At 58.8% G+C, this 12022-nt stretch overlaps 1 protein-coding gene across 6 annotated transcripts in view; it reads left to right on the top strand.

Moving 5' to 3' along the window:
- Positions 1-10777, top strand: part of UNC13A (unc-13 homolog A) — a 61286-nt gene extending 50509 nt beyond the window's left edge. For 3 of the 6 annotated variants that reach the window (XM_032591596.1, XM_032591595.1, XM_030304105.1), the window contains 7 exons: positions 1072-1101; positions 2497-2553; positions 2924-3004; positions 3870-4017; positions 7713-7805; positions 8767-8926; positions 10472-10777. In XM_032591596.1, the coding sequence (XP_032447487.1) occupies positions 1072-1101; positions 2497-2553; positions 2924-3004; positions 3870-4017; positions 7713-7805; positions 8767-8926; positions 10472-10772 (870 nt within the window). In that variant the 3' untranslated portion in view covers positions 10773-10777. The remainder of the gene's footprint in view (positions 1-1071; positions 1102-2496; positions 2554-2923; positions 3005-3869; positions 4018-7712; positions 7806-8766; positions 8927-10471) is intronic. The other 3 variants (XM_030304133.1, XM_030304126.1, XM_032591597.1) reach the window with 1 other exon arrangement.
- Positions 10778-12022: the final 1245 nt, after the last annotated feature.

Here is a 12022-nt window from a genome sequence, read left to right as displayed (position 1 = left end):
TTAACCAACTCCCACAAAACCAGAAGAGTCAGAGACGAGTTGATTCTTCAGGGACATGGCTTGGAGTCTGGGTGCACGCGTGGGCAAATGTGTACGCAGACGTATGCAAACAGCTCCCTCCCTCTCATAACAAGACCCGGAGAGCTTATCTCAGCGCTGGGTTCCGCTGAAATTCTGTGGCTTCAAGAAGCGCCCCAGACGCTGGACCGCGGCCCTCGACCGAGACATGCCTTGTTGTTCATGTAGATTTTGTTGTTGTTCTAACGGGTGTTTGTTGTAAGGAGACGGGAGCTGTGGCAGCACATGAACAGTTGCCCTTGCTGTGCAATTCACGCAGGAACTGTCATCCCCGTGAGCGCACAGGAGGGGTCTCTGCTACGTGAACATGGGTTGTAGGGCTTCCCTACTCACTCATGTAGCCCTTTTGGGGGGCACCATTTACATGCAAGTGCATCCGTGTGGGGGTGAGAGTGTGTGAGTTGATGTGTGTGATTGTGCACATGTGTGCAAGCGTTTGGGAGTGCACGTGTGTATTTTAGTGTGTGAGCTGTGTGTGTGTGTGTGTGTGTGTGTGTGTGTGTGTGTGTGTGTGTTGTAAGCTGATCCAGGTGTGTGTGTATGAGGGGGCATAAACTCTCTGCACCTGCGTGGATGTGCTTGGGTGCGTTTCTCTACACTGAGGGAACTTGTGGTACCTAGAAGTACGTTTCTTTGAGAGCCAGGGTTCCCAGGGAAGAGTCCTGGGAGTTGGGGGAGGAGAGAAACCCAAGCCCTTTCTCTCCTCTCCTCCTCCCCAAGGCGCCTCATCCCTGGGCAGGCTGTCCCCAGGTGACGGGCTGGTTCTAGCCTCCTGGCTAGTCCGGGCGTCTAGCCCCCCAGCTCCCAGTGGGAGACGAGGGAAGGTGCCTAGCTGAGGAGGGGACCCAGCGTTAGATCCAGGAGCTGGGGGGGGGGGGGAGGGCAGCTTGTGGGCCGGGGAGTGGAACTGTGCTTTCAGGGGGCAGGGAAACCCCGGTGAGCACCCTCCCATCAGCCGCCCAAACTCTGACCTCCGCCTGGTTCTCTCCACAGGGCAGGGTGAAATTGCCAAGCCACTCAGATGTAAGACCAGCCCGTCACTGTCTGTCTGGCTCCCACCCCCCCACCCCCTCCCCACCCCGTGCCTCCTTCCACCTCTGTGGTCTGTGCCGTCTCGGGGGGCGCACTGTGAACCCATCCGTGGTCTCTTCTTCCTTTGTCTGTCTGGTTTGCTCGCGAGGGGCGGCGGGCGGGGGGGAGGCAGGAGGGGAGGAGGGGGTGGCAGGGGGAACCAAGGACCAGACGGCTGGGCTCCTGAGTCACTGTACCTCATGACAGCCTCCGGTCATCACAGACAAGGAATGAAAAGAGTAGCGACAGCCAGGATGAAAATAACAACAGTAATAGTGGCCGGAGGGCCAGCTCCCATCGGCCAGCTGGTCGACCCTCCACACGATTCCAAAGATCACAGCTATGAATGGCCCTCCTCCCTGCCTCGCCCTGCTCAGGACCCCGGACCATCCCAGGGCCCAGTAAACGCGGGACTCATTACCTCATTGACACTTAGGCCTCCCCCATCCCCCAAGCTAGCGTAGGTGCCCCTGTTAACCAGGGAAGGAAACTGAGGCCCAGAAAAGGCCGGGGACATGCCGCAGGTCACCCAGCACAGCGATCGGAGGCGGCAGGACCGTTGCCCCCAGCACTGCTCATGGCCTTGAGACCAAATGATAATAACAGCGAACACCGAACAAAGACAGATTGAGCCCCAGCTAAGCCGTGAAGTGGATACGATGTCCCCCAACTAGATGGGAAGGCTCAGAGAGGTTAAGTGACTTGCCCAGGACCACACAGCAGAGCTGGGATTTGAACCCAGGCCCACCCGGCTCATCGGGGCCATAACCAGGATGCCATCTTGCTGATGTCTGTTTTGGGTGGGGTGGGGGATGGGTACCGAGGTGTGTGTGGGTGGGGAGGATTCTTCCCTTTACAAGGTCAGACTAACGGCCACCCAGATTATTGGGGAAATTCGCCCACACAGGGAATGGGCCCAGGGAGGGGGCGGGGAAGGCTGGGGGCGGGGGTCACTAGAGCCCATCCCCCAGTTTTCTCAAAACCCCCCGACTTCGGGCTGGGAAGCCCATCCCATACCGACAAACACCTTCTACGGCTCCCTACACCCACGGCCCCTCGCTGCCCATTCTGTCGTCTCTGTCCCACAAACCTGGGGTCCTGAGGGAGGCGAGAGGGTGGGTAGTGCGCCCACACTGGGATTTGCAAGGACAAAGTCACCACCTCCTCCTCAGCGCTTTCTGAGGGGGAAGCTCCAGGCCTCTGTCCCTGGGACACAACCATTGCCCTGCCCAGAGCCTCTGGACAAAAACTAAGATCGTGTCCCGGGCTGGGGTGTCAGTAAGGCTGTGGGGATTGGTCTGGAAGACCCCCACGCTCACCTTGGCTGTGACTCTTTGTTACCTGCAGGGAACCCAGATGATCTTCAATGCAGCCAAAGAACTGGGTCAGCTGTCTAAACTCAAGGTGAGGCCAGGGGTGGGGGCAGGAGATTGGGGTGGGGAAGCTTCCTGGGGGGGAGAGGTCCCAGAATGGTGACATGCTCAAGGGACAGAAACCCTGCTCAGACTGACGGAAGCATAATTGATTTGCTCCACTGTGTTGGAAAGATGTGCAAAGTTCGGCTTCAGATACAGCTTGATCAAGGGTACACGTCGTTTATTCAACAAATATTGAGCCCCTGTTGGGTGGCACTCACATGCTAGGCACCAGGGACATCGTGATGAAAAGACAGACCCACTCTCCAACTCCTCAGAGTTTTACAGGGATGAGGCCCATAGACAGGCAGATCCCTAAGGTGGGTCTGCCCACCCAGGCCCTCTCTCCATCCATCCAGGACCACATGGTACGAGAAGAAGCCAAGAGCTTGACCCCGAAGCAGTGTGCAGTAGTTGAGCTGGCCCTGGACACCATCAAGGTGAGAGTTCCCACCCCTGTGTCATCCCAGGGGGAGCAGGCAGAGCGTGTGACTTAGGCTTGAACCCACCTCAATGTATCCAATTTACAAACACCCCCTGATGACTCTTCTGTCAGCTCCGGGCTGCCTGATGGCGGGGCCCCGAGGAGCCCTAGGTTCGGGGGGGACAGCCCCAGCTCTGTGGGGTCAGGGCCGGGTAGAAGGGAGGATGGGAACTGAGGGAGCCCAGGAACGGAGAAGCGAGGGCTTTCTGAAAGAAGGCATGTGGGAGGTGGGTCTTGAGGAATGCGTAGGAGTTCACAAGGCAAAGCAAACAAAGCATTCCAGGCAGAGGACCAGTCCGTGCAAGAACACTGTGGTCTCCATGACACAAAAAGCATGAAAATTACTCTAGAAGACATTTTTTGCTGCAACAGAGAATTATAGTGAAACAGGGTTCGTAACACAGTAAGGAGGGTGGTCAGGGAAAGCTCGTCGAGACCTTACCCAGAGGAAGACCACCATGGCAAAATGGGGGTGTTTGAAGTGGGGGGGGGACTCCCCATCAGTGAGCACAGTAAATGCAAAGACCCCGAGGCAGGTACGTTCTGGGGAAGACATTTGGAGAGAAGCCTGGGAGGTTGCAGGGTTGGGGCCACAGAGGCTTAGGGAGAGGCGGGAGGCATGGGTATTACTTTGAGAGTGCCGGAAGCCCACCCGTGGATTTGGGACAGGGTTGGAGGTCGGGGAGTGGAGAGCACGACTTGGGTGTTTTGAGGGCCCCCAGGCCATCCGGGGCGCGTCACCACCGGAGGGCAGCGGAGTTGGGGAGGGCGGATTGGGGCTGCCCAACTGGTCTCACCTCTCCCCACCCCGTCCTCCGCAGCAATACTTCCACGCAGGTGGCGTGGGCCTCAAGAAGACCTTCCTGGAGAAGAGCCCAGACCTGCAGTCCCTGCGCTACGCCCTGTCCCTCTACACGCAGGCCACCGACCTGCTCATCAAGACCTTCGTGCAGACGCAATCGGCCCAGGGTAAGCGGCGGCCTAGCGCGCGGCGACCCAGCCCCTACCCAGCGAGGCTGCCACTGACTCGCCTCTGTGACGTCACGGCCCGGGGCAACTGACCAGCCCCCGGCGCTCGCGAGCTCCGTGAGGTCACCGGGCCAGTGAGGGATCCACAACTCGTGGGGGCGGGACTTCTGACGTCACTGGGCCAGGAGGTGATTGGCATTTCCTGGGGAAAATCTATGACATCACGGGGCCAGGAGGGGATTGAAAGCTGTGGGGCGGGACCTCTTTGAAAGGCCAGGACCGGGGAGCGACTGAAAGCACCAAGGGACGCGGCTTTGAAGGGCAGGGTCCAGGGAGTGGTTGACATTTAGGGGCGGGGGGAGGCGGGGCATATGACGTCACGCGGCAAAGGAATGATTGGCTGTCCTGAGGATGGGCGGGGCCCCGACCTGGAGGAGTGGACGGAGAGGGGGTTTCCATTTCTCAAATTCTCGCTTTCTCTCTCTCTCTCTCTCTCTCTCTCTCTCTCTCTCTCTCTCTCTCTCTCTCTCTCTCTCCTCTTGTCTCTGTCTCCTGTCCCTCTCTGAGTTCCCACACAGCAGCTGGGGCTGAGGGGAGCAGGACTCCAGGGTCCTAGTTCCCCTCCCTGAGGACCCGCCCTTTTCAAAACCGGCCCTAAGACCAGGGAGAGATGTTTGGCCGCTGACCCAGGCTTAGCTCCGGCAGGGGGGTAGGAGGGAGAGTTGCCCGCAAGCCGGAAGCTGGGGTGAGGGGAGCGGCCCCCTTCCCCTCCAGTCAGCCCAGGGCCCGGGGCGCTCCCTGGGCGTCAGGCCTCTGTGCTCAGCTTCGTGCCCAGTCCAAGCTGCTGCTTTTAGTGTCCCTGGTGTCCCCCCCCCCCCCCCGGAGCGGGAGGCTGTCTGTCCGTCCGTCTGCAGCTGACGTTTCTCTCTCTCTTGTTTCTCCTCCCTCTCACTCGCCGCCCCCTCTCCGCGCCTCCCCTGCTCCCCGCCACGTACACTCTCGCCCTCCATCCTCGCCTCTCGCTCGCTCGTCTCTCCCCCCACCCCTCCCTTCCCTCCTTTCTCCACCTTCCCCCGTGATTAGTCCATGGTGGAAAAGGGACTAGGTTTACCCTTAGTGAAGACATTTATCCTGAGAAGGGTACGTGCCTCCGCCGCCCGCCGCCCGCCCGGTGCCCGGTGCCTGCGCCCCTCCCGGCCCCGGCTAGTAAAAGGCCCGTCCTTCTGCCTCCCCGGCCCGCCGGGCCCCGTCCAGGCCGGACCGGCTGTGGGGGCCTAGGTGGATGAGGGGGAAGGACGGCTTGCTGGTTCCACGTGGGGAAGGAGAAGCGATTCGAGTCGGAATCCGCTTCTTCCTAGGTGCATCTCTTAAGCCAGATCCCGGTCCCCCGGACAGCGCCTGCACGGTTAAGAGTGGGCTCAGATCCCAGCGAGCTATGATCCCAGCTCCGCCATTTGGGCGGGCCGGACGCCTGCAGGGAGCATCTCGCCTCCCTGAGCCTCAGCTTTCTCATCTGTGAAATGGGAACCGTCAGGGGCCCTAATTCGTAAGATTGTTTTTAGGATTAGATGAATTAAATGCAGAGAAGTTCCTGACCTGTCATACATGCAGTAGCTCCCAGCGAGTGTATTGTTGTTACTTTTATTATAATTAATTAATTAATATTATGACTGATGTCATTCTTCCAAGCATAGCTTGGAAGTTTTCAGTTTTCAGGCTCTGACTCTGGGCCAGCGCTTGTGCCAAGAAGCATTTCGCAGGGATTTTTGAAAAGATTTCTCCCAATTGCCCCCCAGGATGGTCCATCATTCCACAGATGAGGAAGCTGAGTCTCAAAGGAGATTAAGCCACTTGCCCAAGGAACCTTCCCCTACGGGAAGATAGTCGGGGAGGGATGGGATTGGGGTACGCACAGGGAAGCCCCAGAAAGACCCTTCCCCTTGGAGCCAGCAAACTACGGGATGGGGGCGCCCAGCACTGCCCTCCTCCCCCTTCTTACTAGCTTTGGCCATGGTCTGACCCCTCACCCCACCCACCATTGCCCAACTACCCCCCCTGGCACCCTCAGTCTGGCCCGGATTGAGCTTGCTGTGAAGCATCAGCCTTGGGGGGTGGGGGAGGTGAGGCTGAGCATGTGACTGGTGGGGGGAGGGGGGACCAAAGCCTGAAATGACAAGGAAGGTGGCCTGGGGTGGGCAGCAAAGATAGGGGGTGCACGCCCCAGCAGTGGGGTGATGGGGGTCTCCAGGCCTCTCTGCCCCCTGAGCCTCAGTCACTTCCTACCCAATGCCAGGTAACCCGGATTAACCTTGGGCACCCACCCCTGACTCTCCCTTTCCTCCCCCATGCATGGGGCGCTCAAGGTGTGGGGAGCTTCCTGAGGGGCAGGGGAGGGGCCTGGTGGGGGTGCTGGCGGTCACAGGTTTCAGGCCCCACAGGATGCCCTTTCCAGAGCCACAGAGAGAGGGACGGGACAGAGAGTGTTAAGCTGCTCCTTCAACGACCCCCATCGGAACCAATCAGTCAGGGCATTCCTGGTAGCTAGAAATAGAGGCAGACTAGGGAATTTGTGGGCCTGGAACCGAAAGATTAAGGGTTCCGCTGACACCAATAATAGCTGAATCCAGAGCCTCTAACAATGTCTTTGGTCACTGGTCTCTGTTGAGACATCTGTGAGGTAGGCTTTCCCCCCATTGGGCAGAGACAGCCTTGCTAGCTTAGCACCGAAGAGTCTTTCCTCAGAGTTGCAGCCAAAGTCCCAGAGCTAACTCTGATTGGCCCAGCGTGGGTCACATGACCATTCCTGAGCCAATCACTGCAACTGTGGGCAGGGAATGCTCTGGGCAGCCATGGTTCATTTAGCCATACCAAGATCTGAGGTGGGTGTGGGGGTATTTCTCAATGGAAACGTGAGATTCTCTATTGGAAAGAGGAATGGCATTGAGGGAGGGAGAGAAAAGATATCCTGCAAGCTGTCGCCTCAGAAGAAGTGAGGACTCTGGGTCGGGTCAGGTTATCACAGTGTTTTGGAGAAGCAGCGAGGAAGCCCACGTGGCTGGAGCAGCGTTGGGAGCGACCTTGCAGATCACAAAAAGGACTTTGATGATTTCAGAGTGAGCTGGAAGGCCATGGAAAGCTTTTGAGCAGAGGAGGGAAGTGATCTAACTTAATAGGATTTCTCTGGCCGGTGTACTGAGAAAAGAGGATTCAGAAGGGGGCTACTGCAACAGTCCCAGGCATGTGAGGGTGGGGGATGGGACAGGATGGAGGCTAAGGAGGTGGGACAGATTCTCTGGTGTATTCAGCTAGTGTATAGGATGGGAACCCGAAGAGTCTGGCACTGTGACAACCCAAAGGAGAAAATGAAACCCAGGCAGCTAGGGGGTCAGGTGTTGCCAGGATGAGTTTCGACCAGGCGGCAATCACTGGCCTGAGAAAAATGGGGGGCAGGTGCGTTAAACTCAGAGAAGTTAAGAGATCCGCCTGAGACCCTACAGCAAGGCAGTGAAGGGGCAGAACCCAGCGTTCTTGGCCTCCTAAGACCACGTGCCATCCCAGCCCCACCCTCAGTGCCAACCCTGTCAGGGCTGATGGCCCAGTGCCGCCAGCACATGGTGGGTGGGAGGTGGTCCAGGTCCCTTAAGTGGGTGGGAGGAATGGAGCTCACGCCAAGCATCCTCCCCTACCCCGCCCAGGCTCGGGTGTGGAAGACCCCGTGGGTGAAGTTTCAGTCCACGTCGAGCTCTTCACTCATCCGGGAACCGGGGAGCACAAGGTCACTGTGAAAGGTGAGTAGTCTGAGTTGGGAGGGAGAGTGCCCTCTCCAGGATTCGCTAGTCCTATGACAGAAACCACCCTCAGATGAGCTTAATCAAGAAAAATAGTTGTTATTAAAAAAAAAAAAAAAGATTTCATAAAACTAAACAATTCCAGAAATAAAGCTCTTTCAGGCATGGCTGGATCCAGGGGTACAAACAGTGTGATGGGCCTGAATTCCACCTTCTCCATCCCTCCTCTGCTCTGCCTTCTTTTTGTTGGCTTTTATTTACTTATTTATTTTTAGATTAAAACAGACTCGGTTGTTTTAACCAAGGCCTAAAATACCACTGGTTTAAACAAGATAGAACGAGGGGTGCCTGGGTGGCTCAGTCAGTTAAGCGTCTGACTTGGGCTCAGGTCACGATCTCACGGTCCGTGAGTTCGAGCCCCACGTCAGGCTCTGTGCTGACGGCTCGGAGCCTGGAGCCTGCTTCGGATTCTGTGCCTCTGCCTCTCTCTCTCTCTCTCTCTGCCTCTCCCCTGCTTGCGCACACTCTCTCTCTCAAAAATCAATAAACATTACAAAAAACTTTAAACAAAATAGAATGTGATTTTCTCTAACTCCAAGGACAATCAGCCCGGAGCTGACGTGGAGGTTTTCCAGTGTTGGGGATCCCCATCATCTCTTATTCCACTTTCATGTCTGATGTTTTCCTCCTCCATAAGGTACCAAAGGACTCAGTACCCACCAGCACCCCAGCCTGCAGCTAGGAGAAGGAGAACGTGTAGCGCATTCTCCTGGCCCTTTAAGCCCCAACCTGAAAGTCGTACACATCACTTCCTCTCACATTTCGCCGGCTGGAACTTCGTCATACGGCCGCACTTAGCTGTAGGAAGATTGCGGGGAATGGGGCTTTTCAGACAGGCGTTGGAAACCACAGCTGCGTAGAGAGGACCCTGACAGTCTTACCCTCTACTTCCCCCCGACAGTGGTGGCGGCCAATGACCTCAAGTGGCAGACTTCTGGCATTTTCCGGCCATTCATCGAGGTCAACATCATCGGGCCCCAGCTCAGCGACAAGAAACGCAAGTTTGCAACCAAATCCAAGAACAACAGCTGGGCCCCCAAGTACAACGAGAGCTTCCAGTTGTGAGTCTGAGGATGGTTGGGGGATCACGGGGAGGGGCCGTCTGCTGCGTGAATTTCAGGGCCCGCTAGGCCAGAGGGAAGTCTGGTGGGCCAGTGGTATCTGGGTGCAGGAATGAGAGGGGTCATATCCTAGGTGAGGGCCCTGGGAAGGGAGGCGCCTTAGTGCAGGAGTGACGTTGGCGAGGGGATGGGGGTAACCACTTTGGGAGACAGGCAGTTCCCAGGGGAGGCAGTGAATGTGATATAACATGTTGATGAAGGCTTGTGAAGAGGAAGGGAAGTTTGAGCAGAGGGGGCATGTGGGGCAGGGTCATTTCTGGGGTTGGAGACTCAGGTCTGGTTAAGGGCCATGAGCGATCATGATGAGGCAAGGAACGTGTGGGTGAGGGTCTCAGGGCCATGGGGGCAGGTGTCCTGGAGTCAGCAGTGAGCCTTGTCAGGGCTGCCGGGGCAGGTCAGGAGGAGTCTGCATTGGGGGACAGGAGTGGACCGTGGTCCAGGGCATGGGGATGCCCGTCAAGTGGGTGGGGGTGGGGTCGCATCCAGAAGGGGCTTCCTGGTGAGCAAGAATGAGCTTAGTCAGAAGCATCCAGGGTCCAGAGGGGCAGATGACCTGGGGAGCATAAATATGTCTGATCAGGGTATTACTTGGGATGGGCAGACATTTAGATCAGGTGTAAACCTCACTGGGGCAGGATAGTGGGGGGAGAGGGCTGTTCCTGGGGGACAGAAATGCAGAGGGGTAAGGGAGCATCAGAGCAGGGGAGAGGTGGGGACCCCTGAAGGACAAGAAGAGGGCTCTTGGTCAGAGGATTTTGGAGTGGTAGGTCACCTGATGCAATGCTTGGGAGCAGGCCCATGATCTAGTTGGGGGACAAATGTCTCCTGGGGTGGCTGGTAGTCCTTGAGGGCCAGGAATGCAGCCTGGGAGGGTGTTTCTAGGGAGCGGTGTGGGCATAGCCCATTAGGGCAGGTCCCCTGGGGGCAGAAGCCCAGCATCACTGGGGACGCAGCCTGCTGGTAGGGGGAGACGTGCTGGAGTGTGGGGCGGGTCACTCACGGTGACGCTTGAGAGCAGTTCGCGTGGACAGATCTCCTTAGTGGTAAGAGGGGTGGGCTAGGAAGTATGGGGGTGGGGCACGCCAAGGAGATAACCGGAGTTCAGGTGGCAGCCTGGTAAAGGGGCCTCCGGGCGTGGCATCTGGGGCAGGGTGGCGAGCAGCAGCTCAGGGGGCCAAAGGTGTGGGCGCTTTGGACGGGGTGGAAGCATGGCCTCGCCAGGGTGTCTTGGGAAAAGTGTCACCTGGGGTGGGGACGGGGTTTGGCCCTCGGCTGAAAGTAGGATGGTGGCGGTATTGTGGGTTGGAGGTGGGGTGGGGGTTAGAAGGGAGGAAGGAGTGACGGGGCAGAGACACTACGCGGGGGCGGGGCGGGGCGGGGGCGGGGCCCAGCCCTCGGGGGCGGGGCCCGGCGCGGAGGCGGGGCCAGCAGGAGGGGGTGGTGGCCCGGCGGGCGGGGCTGTCCTCACGCCCCGCCCCCTCGCAGCACGCTGAGCGCGGACGCGGGCCCGGAGTGCTACGAGCTGCAGGTGTGCGTCAAGGACTACTGCTTCGCGCGCGAGGACCGCACGGTGGGGCTGGCCGTGCTGCAGCTGCGGGAGCTGGCCCAGCGCGGGAGCGCCGCCTGCTGGCTGCCACTGGGTCGCCGCATCCACATGGACGACACGGGCCTCACAGTGCTGCGCATCCTGTCACAGCGCAGCAACGACGAGGTGGCCAAGGAGTTCGTCAAGCTCAAGTCGGACACGCGCTCCGCCGAGGAGGGCGGCGCGGCGCCTGCGCCCTAGCGCGGGGCACGCGGGCGGGCAGCACTGCGCCTGCGCGCGGGGCGGGGCGACGTCTGTGCGCTGGGACCTCCCAGAGGCCGAGTCTCCGGGCTCTGTGCGGAGGGCTGAGTGCGCCTGCGCCCTTGACTTAGCTCCCACCTCTAGGGACTGGTGAACGGACGACGCCCCGCCCCCTCGAGCAGCCACGCCCTAGGGCGCGATGAAGGAAGAAGCCACATCCCCTACTAGAAGCCAAGTCCCCAGCGCCTAGGGGACCTTTCGAGCTGGGATGGGAGGGAGTCCTGCCCCCCTGTGGAGGAGGCCAGGTCCTGGGGCTCTGGTACGGGGAGACCCTGCCTCCTGTCCCCTGGAAAAGCCATAAGATGGGTCCCCAAATCCTGGGGCCCAAGACCAATTGCCAAGTATGGAACTCTCAGCTCCCTGGAGGGGCGGGCCCTGGGCAAGGGGCAGGGCTTCCTAGAGCGCCCCCTGGGGTGGTCTAGGGGTTGGAGGCACTAGAAAGCTGGTTGGAGGGCCCAGGTTGGACCAGAGTGTCTTTTCATGTTTGTGCAAAAAAATAAACAGGGAGGGAGGGGAGGATGGGATTTCAAAAGCACATGCGCCCTCGGGCGCCCAAACCCTGGGGGCCAAGTGGACGGCTCTGAAGCACCCGCACTGCCCCCACTTCCCCATGGGGGTTTGCCTCTCCTTTTCCCCCAACATACCCATCCTCATAGCATAGAGTTTAACCCACCCGTTTAACAGATGGCAGAACTGCGGCCCAGAGAGCCGCTCGAGACTTTGCCGAAGGTCCCAGTGCCACACCTTCTCCCCACTCTCTTTGGCCTGTGTGCCCCATCTAAGGGTGGGCTGAAATCGGATGACCCGACACAGCTCCCCATTGCTGCTAACCCCTCCTCAGGGGACCTCCCCCATTCCTTACAAGGGATGGGGGTTCTGGGCCAAGGCCCCCACTGCCCCCTCCCACGGCTGGCTGCCAAGCAAGACCCCAGCCCTCAGCCCTTCCCCTGGGACCCTGTGGGAAGATTCCCTGAGAACTCTTGACCTCCCACCAAGAAAGAGTGAGGGTTTGGGACTCCCTGGACCCAGGCACCGCCCCCCCCCCAACCCCTTCTTCCTCTCCCAGAATTCTCCAGGCAGGCGAGAAAGAGACCAGAAACTCTAGGTGTGTGTATATATGTGTGTGTGTGTAAATATACCAACATGCTCGGAGCTTAGTCTCCAAAATCTCATTCATTCATTCAGGCACC

Source organism: Lynx canadensis, chromosome A2 (assembly GCF_007474595.2).
Source record: "Lynx canadensis isolate LIC74 chromosome A2, mLynCan4.pri.v2, whole genome shotgun sequence".
Taxonomy (NCBI): Eukaryota; Metazoa; Chordata; class Mammalia; order Carnivora; family Felidae; genus Lynx; species Lynx canadensis.
This window is presented reverse-complemented; position numbering and strand designations above follow the sequence as displayed.